At 40.8% G+C, this 25,308-nt stretch overlaps 1 protein-coding gene across 9 annotated transcripts in view; it reads left to right on the top strand.

Moving 5' to 3' along the window:
* The window catches only part of daam2 (dishevelled associated activator of morphogenesis 2), a 111,806-nt gene that overhangs the window by 78,475 nt on the left and 8,023 nt on the right, over positions 1 to 25,308 (top strand). For 3 of the 9 annotated variants that reach the window (XM_040042491.1, XM_040042493.1, XM_040042492.1), the window contains exons 6-25: positions 4,218 to 4,551; positions 5,183 to 5,293; positions 5,845 to 5,948; positions 6,362 to 6,428; positions 6,523 to 6,640; positions 6,770 to 6,908; positions 9,020 to 9,043; positions 9,513 to 9,571; positions 9,691 to 9,875; positions 9,979 to 10,284; positions 11,110 to 11,217; positions 12,579 to 12,608; positions 15,362 to 15,468; positions 17,284 to 17,368; positions 17,897 to 18,003; positions 18,747 to 18,835; positions 21,295 to 21,463; positions 22,396 to 22,503; positions 22,726 to 22,786; positions 23,091 to 23,222. In XM_040042491.1, the coding sequence (XP_039898425.1) occupies positions 4,218 to 4,551; positions 5,183 to 5,293; positions 5,845 to 5,948; positions 6,362 to 6,428; positions 6,523 to 6,640; positions 6,770 to 6,908; positions 9,020 to 9,043; positions 9,513 to 9,571; positions 9,691 to 9,875; positions 9,979 to 10,284; positions 11,110 to 11,217; positions 12,579 to 12,608; positions 15,362 to 15,468; positions 17,284 to 17,368; positions 17,897 to 18,003; positions 18,747 to 18,835; positions 21,295 to 21,463; positions 22,396 to 22,503; positions 22,726 to 22,786; positions 23,091 to 23,222 (2,443 nt within the window). The remainder of the gene's footprint in view (positions 1 to 4,217; positions 4,552 to 5,182; positions 5,294 to 5,844; positions 5,949 to 6,361; positions 6,429 to 6,522; positions 6,641 to 6,769; positions 6,909 to 9,019; positions 9,044 to 9,512; positions 9,572 to 9,690; positions 9,876 to 9,978; positions 10,285 to 11,109; positions 11,218 to 12,578; positions 12,609 to 15,361; positions 15,469 to 17,283; positions 17,369 to 17,896; positions 18,004 to 18,746; positions 18,836 to 21,294; positions 21,464 to 22,395; positions 22,504 to 22,725; positions 22,787 to 23,090; positions 23,223 to 25,308) is intronic. The other 6 variants (XM_040042494.1, XM_040042498.1, XM_040042496.1 and 3 more) reach the window with 6 other exon arrangements.

Below are 25,308 nucleotides of genomic sequence, written 5' to 3'. Positions count from 1 at the left end.
TTAGTGGGGGAGTAGAGTCTCACACCTTCAAAGAGTCTCAGATGGAGTGTTTGCTTCTCTTAGAGCGCTGATTTCTCTCCCTTTGGTACTTAGTAGTTCAACAGGAAATGGAAAGAAACGAGTGATGGCCAGGTGGACCATGCAGGCAGGTTTGAACAGATGGAGAGTGGGGAAAAAGTGGAGTTGAGCACAGGGGTTATACTTCACTTTCACTTTAATCCCAAACGGCAACCTCATGGGTTAAAGCCAAAATGAAAAGACAAGAACTGAACACGTTTCTGCTCTTAGTGCCTATTTTTAATATAGTTATGGTTTGCTGTCCAGTGAAATGTACAAGCAAACCATGCAAGAAGTCTGTACTCTAGTTTTGGTAAGTGAAATTTTAGTATTTTATGTCCATGAAAAAGAAAAAGTAGTTGAGATCATCTTTTTTGCAAGCAGAAACCACATCCTCAATTAGATTTGACAGCATTTTTTGTAAGATAATAGCAGATGGAATCAGCATGGATGTGAGGCTAGGGTCTGGGAAATGCCTCAGTGAGGACTGGTGGCAGCTCTTGGGTTGGGCCGATCCCCATGTACTAAAAAGGGGCGTGAGGGAGGGCGAGTGAGAGTGAGTCACGAAAGAGAACAAGTCTTCCACAGTGCAGGAAAGCATACATAGCTGGAGAACCAGAAGAGGAGTGTATGAGGTATGGTCCCAGTCCTGAAATTGAGATAAATTATCTTTAATACTTATACTTTATAGTTAATTTCCATTAGGTTTCCATTGAATTACCCTCTTTTGACCTACAAATACAAAGCTAATGTCTGTTAAAGAGAAACACAACTAATTTTACTTTTAGAAACCTGTTTGTAAGTATTGTATAAAACCTTTCTTTCCCCTGGGCAATGCTGGGTCTAGTCCATTAAATTACCCCACATGATGCCATTTGAGACATCATCATTAGTTGGGAAATAAAGGCTTCAACTCTGTGGGTGAATTAGAAAAAAAGTGATCTTATCTGATCGCCCTAGAACACTGCTGTGGTGTGGTCACATGATTTGTACTTCATATGAATTGAGTGTAAGGAGACAGTTGCCTTTTCTCACATGTGGCATAAAGCAGGAGATAGTCAGGTACATTTTCACAACTGGAAATACTCCTGCTTCATGTAGGCTTGCTGTGGTGCCCTGGTAGATTTAGCAGGAGGTGAGACACATGATGCCAACTCAGTCATACACTAAAAATCTTCGAACAGATCAGAAACATCACACTGACTTTGTACAAGGAATCTTTGATCTGTATAATTTGTAGAAATGTTTGTGTGTGGAAAAAGTCACACACATATACACATGCACGCACAACCAGTAAACCATGATATACTATATATGTACAAATCACAGGTGTGCACCTCAGATAGGGTTTGTATTGTAACTTCTATCTACATATGTGACAGTTTTATGCTCAACCCTTCATTTACCACATCGAGTAAAATGAGAGTAATGTTGATTATCGTATAACTTCTCCTAAAAGCCCTGCAGACACCTTGGTCACGGTTTAATCAGCACCTCTGGAGAACCTCCCGGGCTCTCGTTGTCTTTGGAGACCTTTTATAGTCGAACATGACGTGTGAAAATGCGTCTGGATATAGATGAGTGGGTGTCTGAAGGAGATGGTGAGTGTGCGTGTGATTAAGTGAGGGGTAAACGAGAGTTAGAAAGGCACATGATCACTTGAGTTTGTGTGTGTGGAAGTGTTGGCCTTTGATAAGTTTGTGTGGTTAGGCTTTGAGGCGAGAGCGAACTGTCGGCCAACTGTCTGCCACACACGGGTCATCCACAGTTCAAAAAGGCAGAATGTCTTGCAGCGAAAAATACGTTTGGTTGGAATGAAATTTAAATTTGAGCATCTGGATTAGCTTCCCACACCATCCTCTGCCTCTGGCTGAGGGGTTTTTATGCTTTTTAGATCAATACAGATACAAATTACAATGTTGTTTTAAAGATAGCAGCACTGAAACTCATTTAATAATGTAAGATAAAGCAAATATCTTAGGGCTTTTTTCAAATTTTAATCCGAGACTTTACCTTTGACCATCGCAGGCCTTGACTTTTTCCTGCTCCTCTGTCGCTTTTGTTTAGCCTCATTCTGTTCCAAGTTTTATTTCTTGCTTCTTTCTTTCTTTCATCTGTGTGAAGACCTATTTGTGTGTGTATGTGTGTGTTTGGCTCGGCGTCAGTATTGTTCAGCAGCTCTGCCTGTGCTCATATTGTATGCAGTTGTTGAGCTTTCACTGCGGGTTTTGAAGTATGCAGCGGTTGTTCCAAGAGCAAAGGGGGGAGGACAGAAACCCGTGCGCGCCAGTCGGCTGAGCGTGAATGTCAGTTGAGAGGAGAAGACAAGAGGGGACTACAAAGTCAGAGGATATGGGATCCATTGATTCAAGTGCTCACTGGAGAGAAAATAAAGTGAAGAGGAGGAGAGAATTGTTGAATGTCAGCTTACTAGGTTTAGTAACGGTCCAGAGGATTAGTCACTGTTGAATGTTTTAAAGAGACATGCATGTATATTTTTACATGTATCTGCTTAAGCGCCCGCACGGGCATCGGGTTATGCTGCAAAGGTTATGTCGGTGCATACTGGGGAGCGAAGTGAAGCTGGCAGTGAGCGAAGTCTTGAATCTCGTCCACTCTTTTGAACCCAAACTCCAAGAACAACATCTGTCACCCTCAGCTTTCCATACATTAATCACAGCGATGTTCAGCTTAATTTCTCTTCCACTATGAAAGCTCTTTCTCTGAGGTGGGCTCTCGATTCGTGGACAGGCGCGTGGCCGGCCAAAGGCTTGTCACTGATATAATGTGGAACTTAAAACAGTTGGCTTTGTTCTGACTTCACTGCTTCCACTGTCTGTGCTACATCTGACTCAATTCATATCTCATACGTTGGATTTCTTTTTCGTCACCGTGGTGCTGAGTGGAGACTGCAGCGTCTTCGCTCAAACAGGAAAGTCTGCTGAAAGGTTGCATGAGTGTTCTGAATGCATTGCCAAGAGAGGCTGACTGTATGCATGCGTGCATACTGTATGAGCCTGCTGGAGATCAGAGGATGATATCTCTTTAAGAGATTTACTGGACGTGCCAGGTTGAGTTTCTGTGAGTGCATCTGCTGGAAATCTGGGATTAATCATGTGTGAGCAGAGGAAGAGCTCTGGCCTCGTCATAAAGGATAATAAATAGATTTTTCTGCATTATATTTTTTCACATTTCTTTGTGCCAAGACAGCAGTGGGAGGGGGATGGTCTGCATACTTCTAAAAGCGTCAAAACAATGTATTTGCTACAATGAATGGTAATAAATCTCAGCTCTCAGCACCCTCTTGTCAGACTCTCGCTCTCTTTCCTCTCTGTCCCTTTGTCTTCTTGACTCCATGCTTCTTTCCTCTTCCTCTTCCTCTCCCCTTTCTTTTCTCCTTACAATCCCTTGTTTGTTTGAAGTAATTTATGAGGCCTATCAGGAATCTTAGCGAGTGGGAAGGTCATTTACAGTCCAGCCCCCACTGTGCTCGCTGGATGTGACATCCCTCACTGTTTACATGTCCTGCCTGCCAATCAACCAGTCTGCTTCTCATCCACAGAGGTCAATAGCTCACTGCTCTCTAATTAGTTCAACCACTTGATGGTCAGCAGGAGAGAAGTGTCAAAATTGAGGATTTTTTTCCCCTTCAAATGAGATAAATGGAAAAGTGAAGTCCATAAAGATATTTCCATAGTGAATCCCCAACGTTTTTCATCCATCTGTGAGCACAGAGGCACAAACACTTTCACTTTCATTATATTTGTCAAGTGCAAGTTCACCACTACTGGCCTCTAACAGAGTTTTATATCCTATGGCTACACTAGAGGGAGAAGAACAACAAAAGATATGATCCCCTGTGAGCAACACTTGAGAGTTTGCTGTGAAAAAGAAGAGAGAAAAGTGGAGCACAGGAAAACTGTGATTAACAAACAGAAGGCAAAAACACAAACTGCAGGAGAGAAGACATGGGAAGGGGTCTGGAGGAGAAAGGCCCAGTGTATCACCGGGAACTATGGAAGCAGAATTTCACTGTGTTGTTAAAATATGGGTTAGGTTACAGTTTTAGTATGAACCTTTGTCTTTATATTGTGCGTTGGTTGTAAACTAGCACACTGGCTCAGTCTTTACCCTGCGCTTTTCCTCCTTTCCTCCATTAGGTTTGTTACGCGTTTCATCGAGTTGGACGGCCTCACCTGCCTCCTCAACTTCCTGCGCAGCATGGACTACGAGACGTCGGAGAGCCGCGTCCACACCTCCGTCATCGGGTGCATCAAGGCACTGATGAACAACTCGCAGGGCCGTGCGCATGTCCTGGCCCACCCGCAGAGCATCAATACCATCTCACAGAGCCTCCGGACAGAGAACTTCAAGACCAAAGTGGCAGTACTGGAGATTCTTGGGGCGGTGTGCCTGGTGCCAGATGGACACAAGAAGGTGCTTCAAGCCATGGCACATTACCAGAAATATGCTGCTGAGAGGACTCGCTTCCAGGTAAGAGAAGCTTCTTTTGTTAGTATCTGAGGTTAACGCAGGGGCATGTCACGTGGCACATTCAGGCTTGAGGAGCCTTTGCTGACAGTGTGAGGCAGACATAGATTATGGGTAAAGGCAGACAAATATTTCTGGAAAATGCTAAAATAAATCAAGCTGCGGTCATTTTGATAAGTTGGAGAATTGTGCTTCAGTGCCTCAGACGGCTGGCCTTGGGTTACGTCAACACACGTGCGTTATTAAAGGCAGGTGAGGACATCTTAAGTTATGGAGGTCACAGTATGTGTAGTGGTTTAGTGACTAGCAGGACTGAATCAACAAACCACATCTCATACATCCCCTGGGGTGTGCGGTAAATCATGCCACCTTGGCTAAGCTAACACCACAGGAGCTGAGTGATTCAAACTTACGAGGGCTTTTAATGTTTCTTTGAATTATGATTAAGATACTAAAGAGTGCCAAAGGTCAGTTTAAGAGGCAAAGAAGGGGGCAAGAACTGAGAACAGCAGCCCTGTGCTGCTTGCCTGTTAAATTAAATATAGATTGAAATTACTATCCAATTCTTTTTTTTTTTTTTTTTTCGATCAAACGCACTTGCTGACTAACTTTGCCGTCTCCTCTGATCTTCCAGACGCTGCTGAATGAGCTGGACAAAAGTACAGGACGCTACAGAGACGAGGTCAACTTAAAGACCGCCATCATGTCTTTCATTAACGCTGTGCTCAACGCTGGGGCTGGAGAGGTCTGCATTCACAGCCTCATTCCTGTTAAACACACTCTAAATAACTGTATACAAAACTTAATGAGTGTAACTCTCATGGAAAGAGATTTCTTAAATACTTGTAAGAATAGTCACTAAAGCATCAGGAGAGGTGGTTCACAAATAATAAAGTTTGTTTCATTCTGAGCTTAAAGGTAAATTGAGTGAAATATACGATCAAGTGCAGCCATGCTTTGACTATAGATGCAGTGGCATGGCTTTTGTTTGTGGATCATCATGAACAACATAGATGGTGTTTTCCTCTAAGAACTGTTGACTTTTTAGTTAAAGATTTTGTACCGAGTAAACAAAAATAAAAGACAGGACCTGTTAGAGAATTTTAGAGATAGCAGTGGGTTTTGGAATCAAAGTATTCTTTTTGTAATTATGCTAAAAGGCTGCTTAAAGATGATACATACCAAGATACATGCAACACTTTTAAGATTCTGAGGTATCTGATGTCCCATTAAATATGACATATGGATTTATTACAGCTTCGTGTCCTCTCTTATTGTTTGATCCTTTATGTTCAGGACAACCTGGAGTTTCGCCTCCATCTAAGGTACGAGTTCCTGATGTTGGGCATACAGCCGGTCATCGAAAAGCTCAGAGAGCACGAAAACGCCACTTTGGATAGGTGAGTCACTGATGAAGAAATGGAAACTTAAATCTTTGATGTGTTTTTAAAAATAACAAAACATCCCACCCTTTTCATTTAATTTTCCTAAAATGGAGTATCACTGCGGTACTGTTGTCTCAAACAGGGTTTATATGTTTATATGCTTGATTAAGATAATAGACGGGAGATCCAATCAAGACCAAATCAGATATAGTGAATCATGCTACCCTAGTACAGTCTAGGAATAGAAATAAGGAGCTGGAAATGAGGAGAGTAAGCCCTCTTTAACATTTGAAACTCTACAAAGAAATGCATTGTCCCCCAATGTTTACAAGCAGTTATTATTAACAAGTAATAAAATTCTAAAGGTAATTAAATAAATACAGAAGTTTGGGATCAAATGAAGGAACATTTTTTATCTCTCTGTTTAGGCATTTGGATTTCTTTGAGATGGTGCGAAACGAGGACGACTCTGAGCTGGCCAAAAGATTTGATATGGTGAGTTTTCCCTGGTTTGACATTAGTGTGTTCCTTTTAGATTGTAGGTAATTAAACAGCTGTGTGGTACCGATTCCTTCTGTTTACTCAACAGACCCATGTAGATACTAAAAGTGCTGGTGCCATGTTTGAGCTGATCAAGAAGAAGCTGAGCCACACTGATTCCTACCCACACCTCCTCTCCATCCTGCAACACTGTCTGCAGATGCCCTGTGAGTACTCACATTTACCTGGGGAGAAAAGACATCAAGTATTTCTAGGCTATACTTTGCTTCAGTGTTCATCTTTTTATATTGAGCTTATTGAGCTTTTTATTCATGAAAAACCCCCCTAAAAAACAGATAAGCGTAGTGGTGGCACCCTGCAGCACTGGCAGCTCTTAGACCGGATCCTCCAGCAGATCGTCATGCAGGACGACAAGGGAGAGGACCCTGATATCTCCCCTCTGGACAACTTCAATGTAAAGAACATCATTCGCATGTGAGTGAAATCTCTCATTGATCAACAGTGGACATGTGATCGCTAATGAAGCTTTTTACTATAGTAATGTATTTATATGACAGGATCTTGATTGATACCCTGCCAGGGCTGCTTGTACCTCATGCCCACTGGGAAAAGGTTGGAAATGATTGTTGCAAGTGATGATTCAAGTCAATCAACCACTCAATGCCTTTTTCAAAAGCTTCTCCTCATCCCCCAGTACTGTAAACACTCCAACTTTCTGAGAAAATCTTGTAGTTAATGCATTTAATCAGCATCACTAGCAACAGAGATCAAAGCCCTGATATCATGTGTTTCTTCTATATCAAAGATTGGGAGAGATAAACACTGGAATATGGTGTTTTAGTACAGAGGAGCATATACATATACAATAAACCACAGGGTTTTGCAGGCTATTGCAGAGGAGCACGTGGTAAAAGGGAGCAGGGAATGTAATTTTACAGGAAGCTGAGGTGATGTGAAGGTGGCAGCAGGGGGTCTTGGACTGAATCGGAGGAAACCTTGCTCTGTGCGTGAACTGGCATGGAAGTGGAAGCCAGAGATCAAAAGGAAATTGTTCTAATCGCATTAGGAGGGCTGTTGGGCCAAGTCAGCCATGTTCAGGTGCAGCGAGGCAGACAAGGGGGAAGCGTTATGGCTTGGAAGGAGAAGGTTTGCACAGCCAAATGATCATTGCTAAGTCAGGGTCTCGGTACATGACAAGTGCACACAGACTGAATTTAGAGCTCTGTCTTTGCCGTAACTTGGTGTTGTCATTCTTCTCTTCAGTTCTCCTCATTTTTGTTATTTTTAAAAGCAAGCTTACCATAACAGATGAATGTGTTTAGTCTTTGTGGTGAAAGCACCATAAAACATGTAGCTTGGTAAAGTATTCACCCACTGTTGTTAGTGCAATCAGCATGCTTGAGCAGAATTCTTTCCAGTAGCGATCAGAATGCAAACTTGGATGCTGCATCTGAGCCTGGATGCCCATTGCTATCAACTGAAGATGCATCAGAATGGTTGAAACCTTCCCCTCACTTTACATTTGCTGCCAGCCTCTTCTTGTTTCCATAAACTCACTTCAAATAAATGTTGCCTGGAAAAAGCGTGCATAAGCTGAGATTTCCTTACCGGATCGGCTGCACGCAGGAGGTCCTGACGGTTAACGGGTAAAAACGTATGACTAGTGCCATGTTAGCTCAGATGGTGGAGCGCATGTTAAAACAACTGTTAAAACAGCCGGGAGACAAAGTCATTCATCATCTGTGGTCACTATGACGACGGCTCTGAATACTCACACGTGTGCCCGACCCCAGAATTGACGCTCTTGTACAAATCACATTTTTCCACAGTCATGCAAAAATGTTTATTTGACCAGTCAAGAAAAACTGATTGTGTCTTTTTGTTTTAATCAGTTGGATCCTTTTAACATTGCTTCAACTATAAATAGAGCAGTATTGACTCTGTAATCAACTTCTTAAACACGACCACTTTAAAGGCCCCGAAACTGACTAATGCCCAGTTTGCTTTCCTGGTGCGAATTGATGCCTTTAAGTGTGAACCATCATCACAGTGGTATTATTGTCCTCTGTGGCAGCCAGGATATGGAGGACCAAAAGTGCCAAAACTATCCAAAACTTCCAAAACTATGAAAACCAAATAAATAAATATATGAATAAATTACAATTTATATTTACAATCTAAATCTTTACCTGTTGTTTTTTGGTTTAAATTGTTGAATAGATTATAAAAAATAATGAAAAATAAATGAAAGCAATATTTTAATTATTGTAACTATTGTATTTTAATATAATCATAGTTACATCTATTTTCTTAATGTATTATTTAACAAGTTAAGTTTAAAAAAAAACAAAAAACAAAATTTAAGTGGGTAAACTGATAAATTCACGCAAATAAATCAAAACACAGCAATTAATGCAAAAATAAATTTCTTCTTTTAAAAAATAATGTTTTGAATTATATTATTTATTATTACAATCCTATTTTTGGTGCATTGATTGTCTAATATTTTATGTATTTAGGCTCCTTGTTAAGAACAGCTTTCCTGTGAGTAGTGATGATGCAACATGTTTTTCTCTCAACTCTAGCCAAAGCTACCAGTGGAGCTCAAGGTTTCACTTTCCACTATTTCTCCTACAATTAAAAAAAAATCCCACTAAATACAATATATTTATTAACTTACACTTATATCTCATATTTGTGTTTTTTGTTTACATGTACAATAATCGGCAATGCGCATTCCTTACCTCCTTTAACCTTAATTTTAAAACTAAACATAACCTCAATCTGAGCCAAGAACCAGGAGTTAGAACTCATAACAGATAACTGACAGGTTTTATTTGAGCACTAATGCTGTATAACGATGCTTAAAAGAGGAAACTGCAACAAACCGGTCAATGCAGGAAATAAATCTCAATCCCTTTCGCAAAGATGAAGTAAAGCAGAAGTAACCCTGATCAATGGGTTTCTCAAATGTCCTGTATTGACATGTTTGGACTGAAGTTTCCTCTTATATGCAAGAATTCTTTGCAGACCAGTGTCTACTTTCTCTGTGCTTATTCTTGTCTGTCTGCCTCACAGGTTGGTCAATGAAAATGAGGTGAAACAATGGCGAGAACAAGCAGAGAAATTCAGAAAAGGTAAAGCTAAAGTTCACCAGAATTCATCATGGTTTTATCTTTCTTCTTGCCTGTATTCACTGTTATCCAAATCTGCTAATACCGTGACAACCCATTGCCCCACCACTGTTTGATTTTAGAGCATGCAGAGCTGCTAGCTAAACTGGAGCGGAAAGAGCGGGAGTGTGAGACCAAAACGCAGGAAAAAGAGGACATGATGAAAACTTTGAACAAGATGAAGGATAAACTACAGCGTGAAGGTGTGGAGCTGCGCTCGGCCCGGGAACAAGTGCTGGACCTGTCGTCGCGCATCAATGACATCGCTGTGAGCTGCTAATGTTTATGTTTAATTTATTCATCAATTTAAAGTAATTTGTAATCCCTTTTTTACGGTTTATTTAGTAACTGATCTTTCATTTGACCTCCAGCAGGGCGGAAATGTATCCTTCCCACCTCCCCCTCCTCCTCCTGGCGGCCCTATGCCTCCGCCTCCACTACCTATGACATGCGGCTTTCCTCCACCCCCACCTCCTCTACCATTCAGTTGCCCGCCTCCCCCACCTCCACCTCCTCCACCTGGGGCACCACCTCCTCCACCAGGAGCCCCACCTATTTTTGGAGCTCCGCCTCCTCCCATTCCCTCATCGTTTAACTCGATGAGCAGCATGCACTCCAAGTCCATCCCTCAGCCTTCACATCCTTTGAAGTCCTTCAACTGGGCCAAACTAGGAGAGGTGAGTGAACATGGAAAACTGCATTGTTAAACTAATGGGTGGGGGTCATTCAAGCCATGGTTTTCCCAAAATTACATAAAAGGGTTGAACTATCATTTGTGTATAAAAGGTGAACATGCCCGGCCATTAATTTTCTGACATATATATGTCTGTATATTGTTGTCAAAATAAGAAAATTTTCCTCTTTAGTACTTCTAGTATTACTTCTACTACTCTGAAATAGCAAAAATAAATATGAAGTGGATATGAATTATAATAAAACTCAAATCAGCGCTTAAAGTGGACGTATTCTGCTTTCGCTGTCTACATTATCATTTTTGGACTCTTCTGGGCATAGACTGTATATAAAAGATGGAAAGATGGAGTCTCATTTTGAAGCCTCAACTTTGGCGTTCTGGTAACTTGCATATCTGCTTTGTGGAAATGTATTTTTTGGAACTTCTACATTTGCTTTTTCAGCCTCAGAGGTTTTCTTTTCTCCTGTTTTATGTAACACTGCATCTTCATTTCAGTTCACCTTCAGTTCATCATATTCTAGGTCCCATCTACCACTTCACTCAGCTTCTGTGCTCACAGCCAAAGCTGTCTGCCTCAGCAACCATGTAAGGATGTCCCCACTCTGTGACATCCCACAGAGGAGAGGATGAAAAAACATCCTGAAGTGGAGTGTTTAGAGCAGTCTGAAGCCTGAAAATTTTGGCGCGCGGGGATTGTTTGTACATATGCTGACTTCATATTTTGAACTGTAACAGTTTTAAAATGAGCAGTTGTGAATGAATCCATGTATACACATGAACCTCTTATGTCACTCCACCCTGTTTTTAGAACATGGTCAATGGCACCATCTGGAGCGACATTGATGATCTGAGAGCTTTCAAGATCCTCGACCTGAAAGACATAGAGAAGATGTTTTCAGCATATCAGAGACAACAGGTTTGAATTTGTTTGGAAGTGGCTTGTAGTTTTATGACTTGGAAGTGAGTGTGAGAGTGTGTGCGTATAAGCAATTGTTTTGTGTGTGTGGAGTACCATATTGGCCTAGATTCTTGAACTGTGTGTATTAGTGAAAGTGTGTGTGACAGGCTAAAGGGTGGGTTGTGTAAAAAGGAACTCTTGAGAGCGCCAAGGTCCAGCTCCGGGCTAACATGAGCAGCTGTTCACTGCTGAATGCCTTATTGTAGAGATGCCACAGAGCTGCTGCTTTGCACTAGTGTCTGCAGAGCATTTGTGTGAGACCTTGACTGGTTCTTCATGGGCTCATGAATCAGGGCGACATGTAGGAAACCGCTGAAGTCACGAGGAGTCACGATACAGGAAACTTTTTACCAAAGCTAAAATAAAGAGGGCATTCACTAAATCATGGCACTAACTAATAGGATAATTGTGTTGGTGGCAACACCATACAGTGCGGCGCAATTACACCCCTCTGTGCCACAAACTAATTGCACACCACTTGTCATGTGGTAATACTGGGTGGAATTACACCAACTGATATATTACACAGATTTAAATATGTTTAAGTGGAATGTTAATTTGCTCTAATTAGTTGGCTCAATGCAAAGTCTCTTTTGAAGCATTAAAATTGTTGAATTCCTTTGTAATGTATTTTACAGTGTCGCTTAAAAGCCTTCTGACAGCCTTAAGCCCATCCTCTCTTTGCAGGCTTTTATTAAAGAGGAATGGGTCACTTGAGGTTGTTTCTGACAGTGATCTACTGTGGGTATTTATTTATACAGAGCAGGTTTTTATTGGCACAGGCCAACGGTTAAATTCAGATCTCTATGGACGTAGCCACATAAAACCCAACATCTTCCTGGCTTTGACAACTCGATTCCATTTGGCTAGATTTGATTCAGCTGGACAGTATTGCAGTGTTTATTCATGGCATAATTACTTATTTTAAGCTTGTCACTGGTCCTTCTACTTTAAAAATGGGCTTTTGTTTACATTTGCCCTCGGTAGGATTAGTTACCGCAGTCATTTTTCATGGTTGTGTTTTTCCACGTCAGGGCAGATGTAGATGCAATCAAAAAAATTCATTATAACAATCACGACCTCTTTGAGAAGACAGAAACCAAATTTATGCAGTACAGAGAGGTTTAGATTCATGAGCCCCTGATGACTCGGACGGTAGATGATTTTTCTCACAGAGGGCTTCCCGGCTTCAGCTTGTAGTGTGCGTAGTTATATTTCTTTGCTCTAGCCACCACCTTTTTTCTGCTTGATGTGCTAATCTTTGCATGTGTTTTCAATTTTTTTTTGTGTCTCTCTGCACTCTTCGACTGCCTGGGCAGGACCTGCTCACTAACCAATCCTTCAAACAGGTGAGTTTAAATCCTCTAGCTTCTCAACCATCTTTATTTCTCTGTTATTTTCTCTTCTGCAACAAAGAAGCAGCCAGCCAGCTAGAATAGTGTAATGAATGGGTTTGAATGTATGAACTTTGATCGGCATACCTTAGCATCAAGATTTTGAATATTAATGATAAGTCATACAGTGTAAAAGTTATGACATAAAATTATCCTGTGCAGTTTCCTAATGCCAAAGCATTCTCATAGCTTAACGACAGAACACATGCACTGCAGCCCTGAACGTTTCTCAACATTATTATACCTAAATATGTTAGAACAAAAACATCAGTCAAATCAAATATCTCTCTAGCATTGTGTGGAGTTGATATGCAAAAACCATAGACTGTATATCAAAGATGGATGTGGCCATAGTGATATCACCTTTTGGCTTTGGGGACATTGTAAAGCTGTAAGATTAGCATTACCATTACCACCATGCTGGCTTTTTGGAGCCAGAAGTTACTATATTTAGATGACAGTGGACTAATATGTTAGCAGCAAATGCGAGCTAGCTTGACAGCTAGCTAGACAGACCCACATATCTGCTAATTTTGCTAACAGACTAAGGAAACATTAAAACCAACCAGAACTGCTGTATGGTCCATACAATTGCACATCCAACAATCATATTAATTCCTAGATATTTATATTAGTAATTATCCAGAAGGCACCAATTTCACAAACGTAGTGTAGCAAGACAGCTACAAGCATCCATTACCTATGTGGGCATATACCTCTCTAACAAAGCCGCCAATATCCAGGTGGAGAAGTTATTAAAAAAAGAAAAGAAATTAGGCACTGTAAAATTTTTATGAACCATTTTTTTTACCAAGCTGTACACATGTTTATGTTTGCTGTAAACTTAAATGGTTTAACATGCAAGTTTTTGCGGTTTGACACACTGTGGGAGCTAGCAACCACTAGTGGCCACTAGAGGCCACTAGAGGAACTGCAATTTTTTGTGTTGGCTTTGTTTTCAGCTTAATTCTAGGCTCTAGTACTACAAAGGCAGTAAAGAGAGGCAGAGGGCGTGGTGTTGGTCCAAATCAGATAAATGACTTTTAACCAGGAAACACAAGTTTGTGTGCCATTCGAGATCTTATCTTAATTACTTTTTTTCCATTCTCTGTTTGGTCAGTTTAGGCACCAAAGTGGTCACCTAGAATAAAAACCTATTGTTTTTGTGTTTTGTTTTGTTTTTGCTGAAACAGGCTTACCGTTTCTTTAAGATAATTGTTTTGGTTTTATGGCCCATGGTTTTGCAGTTTCCGTTCAATCTCACTGCCCTCGTTAGCACCATTTCCAGCCAAAGCTTTCTTCACCAAAAGAGTCTCGGTGAGTGGAGTAAAACCAAATTTAGCAACAACATTAACCAGTGAGCATGGTGGAGAATTTGGGGGGGAAAAAATCCTCAGAAAAATTAACTAAAAGTGCAGTTTTTTGGGTTTTTTTTGTTTTTTTTAAATTTTGAAGCCAGTTGGTCTCAGGTTTCTCCTGGCATCTCTCTAGAAGTGCAGAAAACTTCCAGCAAACTATCTTATGTCATACACGCTTCATAAATCAGATTATTTTCCACTGCTTTAAACTAAGGTTAATAATTCTCCAGTGTTAAAGATATGATTTTCATCACTGGATAATATAATGGTGCCAATACAAATGAGTAGAGGGTCCACATTAATCCCAATCATCACTGCCTTATTACTCCTTATCTTGCCTGTTTGTTATTGTGTTGATTACCATAATTACAATAATCATCTTTAATTTCTTTAATTATTCATTATAATCTCAGCTGGAAAAAGCCTGAATATGCAATTGTAAACGCCACATTTCCATCACTGTTACTTCATAGCTGTTAGAAAAGATAAAGTCTCCAGTTACACTTGGTTAAGTTGGCACAATAGCTTTCACCGCTTGTGCAGAGAGGGCTTTGGCAGTTTTCAGTGAATGGGAGTTGTCCCCCTAACCCGGTGCCAACCTCAGTCGGCTGCCAGGCACCTTGGGTCAGCACGGGCATGGAAAAACGACACTTTCTTTACAAGCCACATCTGTTTTACAAATGTCATACTCAACGACCTCAGGAAGAACGTTTTCTGGCAGGGAGGAAAGCAGATCGGACCATAAATAGAATGCGTTTAACATGCAGTCCTCTCAGACATGTGTTCTTTCCCCTGGTGCATTTTAATACTACATTTGTGCAGAGCTTACAGAAATATCTGACTGGCTTGCATCAAGCTATCAGCCATGTTTCCTGTTGCTCTGCAAAGTTTATAGGTTTGCCTGCATTGGATTTGCAATGGTGACTCACCAAAAAAATGTCCTCGCCCAAGACCTGCTGTAGAGTTTATTTATTTTTTTGTTCCACAGCTTGTGTCACATGTTTTCATGCCCCTTCCCATCCTGAGTCAAGGAGTTTATAATGTTTAATGAGATGTGCGTTATGGCCTCAGAAAACTGCAAAAACAGGTCTGGGGAATGACTAAAGTGTTTGGCCAGAATGCAGCCTTTTAGTCTGAGTTTGATAAATGATTAAACAACTGCAACAAACTGTCTTTGGTAGTTTAAAGTTTCGTGAATCTGTTCTAAATTATCACATTGTTAAACGCTCAGAAGGGGTCGTCTCTCAACCAGCTAAAGATGTCATGCAGATGCGAGGAAAAGACGTTACAGTGTGCACGCTTTGCATTTTATGCGAGCAAAACGTAATCTGTTTTTCTGTCTTTCTGCAGAAAGAGACTGGCTCGATGGATGACATATACGTCAGCACGCGGAAGGTCAAAGAGCTGTCAGTCATTGATGGCAGACGTGCACAGAATTGTGTCATCCTGCTTTCAAAGTAAGGGGCTTCGGCTTGAATGATTAATCATAGTGTATCGCATCATCAGTAAACAGCTGATTAGCATCTGCTGTGAGATCTCGATGCGCTGCAACTTGCAAGGCTGCCTTTTGAGTTACTCTTATACAGATTACACTAACGTATGACATACATGTCAGTCTTCTGTAAATGCTGTAACAAATTGTAATTGTTATGCTAAAAAAGTCCGGCTTTATTTTTTTAATTTTTCTCTTGAATTAGACTTATAGATCAGGTTATTTCAAAGCTAAAGGTTTGTTTGTCCTCTCACGTATACATGCATCGCTGACACCGGACTCTTCTCAGCATGCAAATCTCATATGAAGAATGTTGGCTTCATATTTGATTATTTTCTTCAATGAGACGGCTTTTATTTCTTTATTTATTTTAACGAGCTTGAGAAGGTCTTTCGTGCTTTTATTACATCCAGTCTCCACTACAGTCTGGAGAGATTATTGGTTTTATTTTGAAGTGTGCAGGCTTATTTCCTGATAGTTGAGAAGTAAATGTAGGAATATTTTTGCCTATGGTGACAGTGTTATATTGGATACCTCCTCATTAAATTAAGCAATAATTTTATAAAAAATATTTAAAATATTATAAACAAGTGAAACATATAGCCTCAGGTTATTTCTCAGACCTGGAACACTCTTAAGCCTGGTTCGCTTAGGTCATTAAACCAGTAGCTTTTTAGTCCTGATTTCTAGATTCATGCCTCGTGTAACTCTAACAGGACCTTTTCACTTAGGCCTTTTTAATCTTTTCTTTTTACTCATATTCAGATCTTCTCTGGAAACCTATCTTTTCCAGCTAATTCCTTCATCTTAGGTCCAACATGACTGTTTCCAAGACTTTCCCAGCTTTTTTTTTCCTGGACTACTTGCAGCATGTTTGTTGTTTTTATTTTATTTTATTTTATGTTTTTGCTTTGTTGTATTTGCAGTGGTTGGAGCTCACTCAGCCACAGTAATTATCTGCTAATTAGTTTTATAGTGCTGAAGAAATGGCCTCAGTGCAGACCACTGATAAATAAGTAACATTAGGTCAGGGGTTAGAGCACTAACTCTGTGTGGGAGCTGCTTGGAATGATGGCTTCATGCATCTAGAGCCAGAAATGTGTTTTTAATGGACACCTAGGCCATCTGTGAGTGTAACTCAATCCATACATCTTTATCTGAAAGCATTATATAGCTAAAGCAACATCTTGGAAAGTAATGTTCTGATTTCTACTGTGAAAATCCGGTCTATTATTACACATTCAGCTACAAGCAGACTCTACATTGAGTCGCTTACATTATATTAACTCGCATTTATTCAACCCTAGTCCCCCACCCAAGGGCTTTTGAATCCCTCTGCATCTGTACCCGAATCAATTGTCATCATTTAAGATCCACTTGGCAATATGGCTCCTATTTGTCTGTCTCCTAATAGCGCTGGTCCGAAGCCCTTTTGAGAATTTAAGCTCTACCCCCTCTACAGATCAATACATATGCTTTCTGAGCTCTTTGTGTGTCTGACAAAACATCAGCGTGGTCCCTGAACTCCTTTTCGAGTCAATAGCAAATGACCCTGGGCTACAGACTAGACCCAAATGAGGTCAGCAGTTGGTCAATAAGGGTTTGCTGCACAGACTAACAATGCTGTTATTGATTGCAACCCGGCTCAGTGATCAGATGCACTGAAAACAGCTGGCAGTGTTCCCGGGGTTTGTCACTGGTCCAGGCTGGTATTATGAGCAATGAGCTAGTCCACTAGTAGTTCTTTTACTGTAATAAAGTTGTTTTTTTAACCCTTTAGATTAAAAATGAGCAATGAAGAAATCAAGAGGGCAATCCTGGAGATGGATGAGAGAGAAGAGCTTGCTAAAGATATGCTGGAGCAGGTATGGTCCAGTGAAAATAAGCTTTTCAGGTTTTTTGCGACTGGTTGGGTCAAAACAATGTCCCTATACTTGCTTTATTATGGGAAGAAAATGTAATTATTGATGATAATCAAGCTTCAAAGGAATCTGAGGCAATGTAAAAAAAAAAAGTGAATAAAAGCAGAATGCAATAGTTAGTAAATCTTAATAATATATTTATTTGGGATTGGTGCATTATTGTAAAGTAAAATAACAAGGTGAAACATTTCGCAAAGAGTAAAAGTAAAAAAATGAGATGTTGTTCACTGCATGGAGTTTAACAATAATGTGTCTAAATGTAAAATAAAGAAGAATTTGCAGATTACCTACAGTTGCTAATTTCATGATTAGATTAAGAGCAGCCTGTGAAATCTTTGTACACAAGGCACAAAGCTACAATCTCTTGTTAAATATTGTTGCTCCACGGCATTAAAACAGACCCAATTCTGTCGTTTAAAATGCTGCCAACAGTCTTCTGTGTGAACTTTTGGATTCTTGTTGTCTTTCTAGCTTTTGAAGTTTGTCCCAGAGAAAAGTGATATTGACCTGTTGGAGGAGCACAAACATGAGCTGGAGCGGATGGCCCGAGCTGATCGCTTCCTCTTTGAGATGAGCAGGTAAACATAGTGTGATACTCAGCTTCAGGTAACAACATCCATGCTAGGTTAGGCGTATAATTCATATGTTTCACTGCAGTTTTAATTTACTAATTTTAAAGGAACTTAATTTCTAAGAAGCTGCAACAGATTTAATGCAAAATGAAAAGATCATCCAGTCAGGGAATGGGTGCTAAATTGATAGCTTTCAATGCACGGAGACAAGGGTGGAATCCCAAACAAGCCTCAAGCTTGGGTGTGATTCATTTTTTTAGCTGAAGAAACTAGTCTTGTTTTGACAACTGTAGTAACACCAATGCCTAAATCAATGCCTTTTTCCTGGATGCTGTTCTTGTTCTCAGAACTCGTTTTTTCCTGACAGACAAATCTATTTGTTTCCTTTTAATGAAATATCACCTTTCTGCTTTGTTTCCTCTGCTACTACCCTTTTGACCACATATCCGCTGGTCTGAGGAACACATCTGGGAATTAGTTAGTTCCTTTTTTTTGCAATTTAATATCCTGAGTCACTCTTTGAAATCCCCCCCACCCCCTCCTTTGGTGAACTTTTGAGCAAGTTTAACAAATCCATTTGTCAACTCTCCATTTTGATAGGCGCTTATTGGATGATAATGCAGTGAAAACTGAGAGAGGGAGTTTTGCACAGTTGAGTGACTTCTAGCTTTGAACTTGGACTCCCCTGGAGACAGATGTAACTCACCTCCCCCCTTTCCCCCCCTCTGTCACTCTTTTCTCCTCAACAGAATTGACCATTACCAGCAGAGACTGCAGGCTCTGTTCTTTAAGAAGAAGTTTGCAGAGCGTCTTGCTGAAACAAAGCCTAAGGTTGAAGGTAAGAACAAACACCTCCGAGGCCACTGTAAGGTTATGTAAACATGAACTTTGTTTCTTGGATCCCCATTTTTGTATAAAACACATCAGTGACAGTTTCACTCGTCCAAACTGGAATTCACCTCCATTTGTGTTGCCCTGCTCAAACTTGTGCCAATGCCCCGTCATTGCATTGGCTTTCTATGTGCATGAAAATTTTGCTTCATGTTTTCATCGAGGCTTTTCTTGCTACTTCTCTCTGCACCATAGCTGCACATGTGTGCTGACGTGAGGAAACCAAATCCAGCAGGGATTTAAATTTTGTGGCAGCTAAAGGAAAAGAGAAATATGGTTAAAAAAATGTTTAATTATATGAACAGTGAAAAGCAAACAGTGAAAAATTAACTAGATTATTTGGCTTTTAAAACAGAACTGTAATGCCAGTGCCCCTCAGTGCTGCTGCTGAGTAATGAGAGGAAAAACAAAAACACACACACACACACACACACACACACAGTTGCCATAAAATGGAGTTATGTATTTGTGACCTATTTTTACAGATTATGTTGAGCAAGAATGGAGCTTGCAGCTGATTGCTTCAGATGGGGTGGAGACAGTCATAAAATATTGCATAATGGCAGCTTTTCCTTAGAAAGCCAGAAATATTAGTTGACCTTAGATTCGATTCATGCATCAGAACTGTCGTCAAACAGTCTTTTGACGCAGTTTGACAGAAAAATGGAAAAGAAGATTACATTTTCGAGCACTTATTTTCTTTTTAGGGCACACAGTTACACACCCAGAAACAAAACAACGTTTCCCACACTAGAAATGTCATCAGCCGCGAACACCAAGACCAAAGCTTTTTCACAATCCTACCTTTGTGTTAAATTTGTGTGTGTGTGTGTGCATGATGCGAGAGGACGGTCAACTATGTATGGGTTTTTTCCCCCCCATCAAGCCAGCTTTCAGGTTACCAGGGAGGCTGTTTTGGAAAGCTGGCCTATGTTAAGAGGGGAGAGCGTCTCTTGTAAATGCTGCAGCTAACTTCAAAGGGTGAGGGAAAAGGCTTCCAGTGAGGTTCATAGCCATGTGTGCATGCATGTGCATGCACAGGGTGTGTTGTGACTGAGTCTCTTTGAGCCAGATCTACTTTAAAGACACTGCTCTGCTGGCCTGAATGTTTTTTTCTGGCCTTCGATGAGCATCACATCACTTATGAGAGCAACGTTTTATTTGCTGACTGGTAGTTCAGCTTGTGTGTGCAGTGAGACATTTGTCAGATTGTCTGGGAACAAGTAAAATGTTACAGCTAATCACCAGTGATTGAAGTAGGAGCCAAAAAGCACAAAAAATCCTCATCCTCCTAGTGGTGAAAATCAATTGTCAACTGTCTTTAATGTCTTGCACAGCTTGCAGAGATTGTGTTGTATGTAGCATTAACACACATAATGAATATGGGCAAAATGCTTTTATTAACCACACATACAGCGCGTGTGTAACACTGTTACTGTTACTTAAGTGACATTTTGCATGTCATGTCCACAGTATTTATTCACTTTGGTCACATTCTAAAAATGTCACCGGTGTAGTAAAACATGCTTTTTAGTCATAAACAGCAGCTTCACTTCCGGTCCAGATCTCTCTGGATACAGACTTTATTTGTTTGCTTTTTTTGGATCCCCTCTTTTAAAATGAATTCGGCGCCTCTGCTTCTGATCCCTCGATGGACTGGAAATAAAGTACAGGCATCCTGTGAGTTGGTGGATCCACTCAGACCTCCAGAATCCCAAAATATTTGCAAACCACAGTTTGTGGATGACCGTAATAAAGTGTTCATCCCCTTTTATTATTCATGTTGCTTTGTCATATACTCTGCATGAGTCTATATTTCCCTGGACCACCCAGCAGGTTCAATAGAAGCCTTTCAGAAGACAGCGCGGTGTTCAGCCAGCAGAACCCTGACAGCAGAGCCAGAAGACTGGTTCCCATGCTGCATCACAGCACAAAGAACTGTAACAATAACAAGATGAAACTTGTTAATGATTTTCACATTCACACTGAGGTTTCCTCTGTGGAGACAGGGAACCACCTGCACTTTGCCAGACCTTGCAGCTCTCTGGAGGAAAGAGGCTGACACTACAGAGTTATGTTTGGAATATTCCCTCCCTCTACTGTTTTATGGATGGATGGAAGGACTCGATGGGTTTCCCCACCGAGCTGCCCAGTTGTTTTGGGAAATATTGATCACTCATCATGAAGGATGTTAGAAATGAAGAAAAGGATGGTGATTTTTAGGTTGTATGCGTGTCTGTGGGTTTGAGTAGAGTAACAGAATGGAAGGAGATGGTGAAAGCCCAGAGTGTTATGTAATATGAAAAGCTGAGAGTGCACACATATCAGTCACCAGCTAAATGATGTCTCCAGCTGCAACCCTCTCTCTCTCTCTTTCTCTCTTTCTCCCTCTTCATTTTCCTACAGCCATCCTGAACGCGTCCAAGGAGGTGGTCCGGAGCAAACGTTTGACTCAGGTCCTGGAGGTGGTGCTGGCCTTCGGCAACTTCATGAACAAAGGCCAGAGAGGCAACGCCTTCGGGTTTAAGATCTCCAGCCTCAACAAGATCGCTGACACCAAGTCCAGCATAGACAGGTGGGCTGTCTTCAGTTAACCCACTTTGTTACAAGTGTTGACTTGCGCTGCGGGCCTGCTTGTTTATTGGAGTGACTACATTTGGATAAGTGCTTTAGTTTATTTGGATAGGTTAGTTGACAGTTTTAGCAATCTCGGTTAGCAAGTTGCATTTATAGGACTTATGGGTGCATAAAACGGATAGAATGCTGATAAATCCAAGAATATTTCACTTTCTAAAAGCTGACAACAGACTTCTTAGATGGTCTGTCAGTACAATTACCCGCATAGCAAGCATTAAAAGTTGTAGGTGCATTAAAAATTATCTAAAGAACACCAGCAGCACAAACATGCTCCCGAGATCTAGTTCAATGATCTAACAGGCTGAGCTAAATCCTAGCCGGCAGCTAGCAACCACAGCTGGCTGTGTTTCCATCTACCTGTCAGTCAAAGAGCCCACGGCCCTAATAATTCAAACCTTAAGCCCTAATACAACTGAAACAAGTACATTTGTTTCCTTTTGTTAGTTTACTTTACACCTTTGCCTTAGGATTAAGTATCTCAGCTCTGTCTCATGTTCATGTTGCAATTGCTCATCTTTAAATGGTAAAAAAAAACCTCTCAGATACTGATGTTGATTGTGCAGTTATACTAAATCCTAACTCAAGAGAGCTACTGCTTGCATCAGTTGCATGCACAGAACTGTGCCATGCTCAGCGGGTGCACTCACTGAGCACATCTATCAGTAAATATCATGTACTGCAACTCTTGTGCCAGTGCAATTTCTGTATATGTTGATGTATCTTATAGTTAGTATGGAAATAATAGCAAAGACCTGTGTTTTAAATAAAGTGAGCAAAAATAAAGGAGGCTATTCCTTATCCTTCCATAAATTACTTTGGTTAATTCTGTTTTGCTCGATTCTATTTTTCTTTTTATTTATTATTCATTAGGAACATAACCATGTTGCACTACTTGATCATGATCTTTGAGAAGAACTACCCAGACACGCTTCACATCCAGCAGGACCTCGGCAGCGTACCAGAAGCTGCCAAAGTCAAGTAAGTGTGCAATATTTCACTTGAGGGAAAAGAGCATTTCTCCCTCTGACTGCATGTGGTTACAGTAGGACCGTGTCAGCTGTTACTTGAGTAAAATTGTTTATGATTTTTAATATGTTGAGGAAATTCTTGATAAAAAGCAACAGACAATGTGAGTTGTGACACACATAAATAAACAGCTAACAAATGTTGTCTTCATATTTGTCTTTCCTTCTTCTGCAGTTTGTCAGAGTTGGAAAAAGAAGTGCATAGTATCAGAAGTGGACTGAAGGCACTGGAGGCGGTAAGTTGTTGTGCGTTTGTGTCACGCTCCCTCCCATCGGTTCTTCTCCTGTCTGTAATTATGTTTTCGAGCAGTGCGGAGATGGGCAGCAGGGCGAGGTGTTTAAATGCTGGTAATGTTCCACGCTCTGCGACACAGAAAGCGACATGTCATGTTTTCTGCCACACGCAAACACGAGCGCTACAGCACAAATACGCACATCCGAGTTCCAAGAAAGCTTAAGTGAAACTAATTGTAATGAAGCATGCTTCAGCCTCAGAGACCGACCAATCACACGCCTCTCGTCTCGTTTTACCCGCATCAGGAGCTGCACTACCAGCAGAGCAGGACGAGGGAACGAGGGGATAAGTTTGTGGCCGTGATTGGTGACTTCATCACGGTGGCTGGCTTCAGCTTCTCTGAACTGGAGGACCAGCTGAGTGAAGCCAAGGACAAGGTAACCAAATATTTAACCGCTCATATTTGGGTCGTACTGTAAGTGTAAGTTCATATGAGCGTGTGGGTGGCGAGGCAACTTGCCAAGCTTTCATGTCAGAAAGACAGAATAGCAGGAAAGTTGAAAATTACAGAAACTGATGGGGGGAAAAAGAAACTTCTGAGCATCCCTCTTTGTCCAGCGGGATGACTTTAGGCAGGTCGGGGAAACCCAGCATTGAAAGATTACCCCGTACTCCCCCTACGTCTTCTCTTTGTTTCTGTCTCTGAATGTTAGTGTTTTAAATTCACACACTTTTCTTTTTTACCACTGGGACAAATGCCCTTTGAACCATGCTGTCTCATGTATTGATGTATAGCAGGAGGTATGTAAGTTGAAGATATCAGTGGGACTTTGAGAATCCCAAAGTGTTGAAAAGATTTATGTGAACGCGTTATTTAATTTCCGGGCCTTGGGAGATCTGCTGCACATTTAGCATGTCGATTCTGGCACGCTGAAACCTTATGAATCTTAGTATTAGCACATTTTATCATCAGAATTGTCTTCAAAAAGCCAACAAGTGGCATCACATTGTCCATTTGCATATTTTACATACAGTCTATGCCATGAACCAATTGAAAGGAGGACGTGTGTTTCAGGTTGAGCCTCGTCTTTGCTTAATTATTTGTTGAAGGAGGAGGTCAGTAAAAAAAAAAAAAAAAAAATGGAGGGAAAATGTTCTAGTTGGAACGTCACTGGAAGAGAAGGGGAGGATTTGGGCACCGCTGTAAAACAAAAAGACCTGTGTTCACCAGCCCAGACTGTGCCTGTGTGGTTGTTAAGTGGGGAGTCTGACACACTGATTCAGTGCTTGTCGAGGCCCTCTGACGCCCTGTTAAGTTTCCAGAGGAATAAAAAGATGGAAGTGTGGGCGTACGCTTCATCCTCAACAAGGTAAAAAACGACTAAATGGAGCAGGCAGCCTGCTGAGGCTCACACAGCACCCATGGCAACAAGCATGTCTGCATGCATGTCAGTGATGGAGATACACACAGTGGAAAAATCACTAGAAAGGATTACGGTTGTTCTTGTGAGTTATAGAGAGAGACGTTTCAAGAGGAGGGAATGGAATTATTTCAAAAAAGCCAGGATTGGTTTATATTAGCAGTCAAAGATTTTATATAAAGATAAGCATATTTACCCCGTTTCACCCTTCTTTCTAACTCTAATATGGTCATTAATTTACAAAACAAACATCATGTTGTGTTTAGTAAGACTTGAAACTAGCAGTGGAGACCTTTTTAACTGTTCAATGATCTTACAGAACAAGATTCATTTTCCTAAAGGCTTCTACACGATCACATTTTTACAACCAGACGAGACACCCCCTGCTGGCTGTTAGAAAGAATGCTTGTTTAAAAAACTCAGCACTGGCTTACATTTTCAGACCCATAAGTTAAGAATCAAAGCTTCATGTTTTGTCAAAAAAAAGTCAGAGAGAAAGCCAAGTGAATGAAAAATCAAAAGATTAAAAGAATTATGAGCAATAGTGGTAAAGGTGGCCTGTTGAAAAAGTTCAAGAACTAATGTGAATTTGGCCACCAAAAAGAACATTGCAGACTGTTCCTGTGTCATCAATCTACCTTCATAGCAGAGCTTTTCAAGTCACACTTTCATTGTTCATACAACCAAACCAGAGTCCCTGGATGTCTGGGTCCATTTATTTTAAATGACGTTTTTTCTTTATACTGCTGCTAAACCTTCTCCAAAGCTTTCTGAACTGTAGTTTTAATACAGTGCCTGTTTTGCCACCTTACAGGTACTTATTAACTCTGTCTATTAAGTCTTTAAAGATCAACATAATGACCACCCTGTAGAGACTTGATCAAATTAATCCATCACAGCATTTTTCACGTTTGCCTGTTGTTGTTGTTGTCATTATTATTATTATTATTATTATTATTATCAATCCTCTATCGCGTATCCTTTTCAGGGTCGCGGGGGGGCTGTAACCTATCCCACCTGTCTTAGGGCGAGAGGCAGGGGTACACCCTGGACAGGTCGCCAGTCTGTCGCAGGGCTAACACATAGACACAGACAAATTATT

Source organism: Simochromis diagramma, unplaced genomic scaffold, assembly GCF_900408965.1.
Source record: "Simochromis diagramma unplaced genomic scaffold, fSimDia1.1 OVJJ01000304.1, whole genome shotgun sequence".
Taxonomy (NCBI): Eukaryota; Metazoa; Chordata; class Actinopteri; order Cichliformes; family Cichlidae; genus Simochromis; species Simochromis diagramma.
Note: the sequence above shows the minus strand (reverse complement) of the source record. Positions and strands in the feature narration are given on the sequence as shown.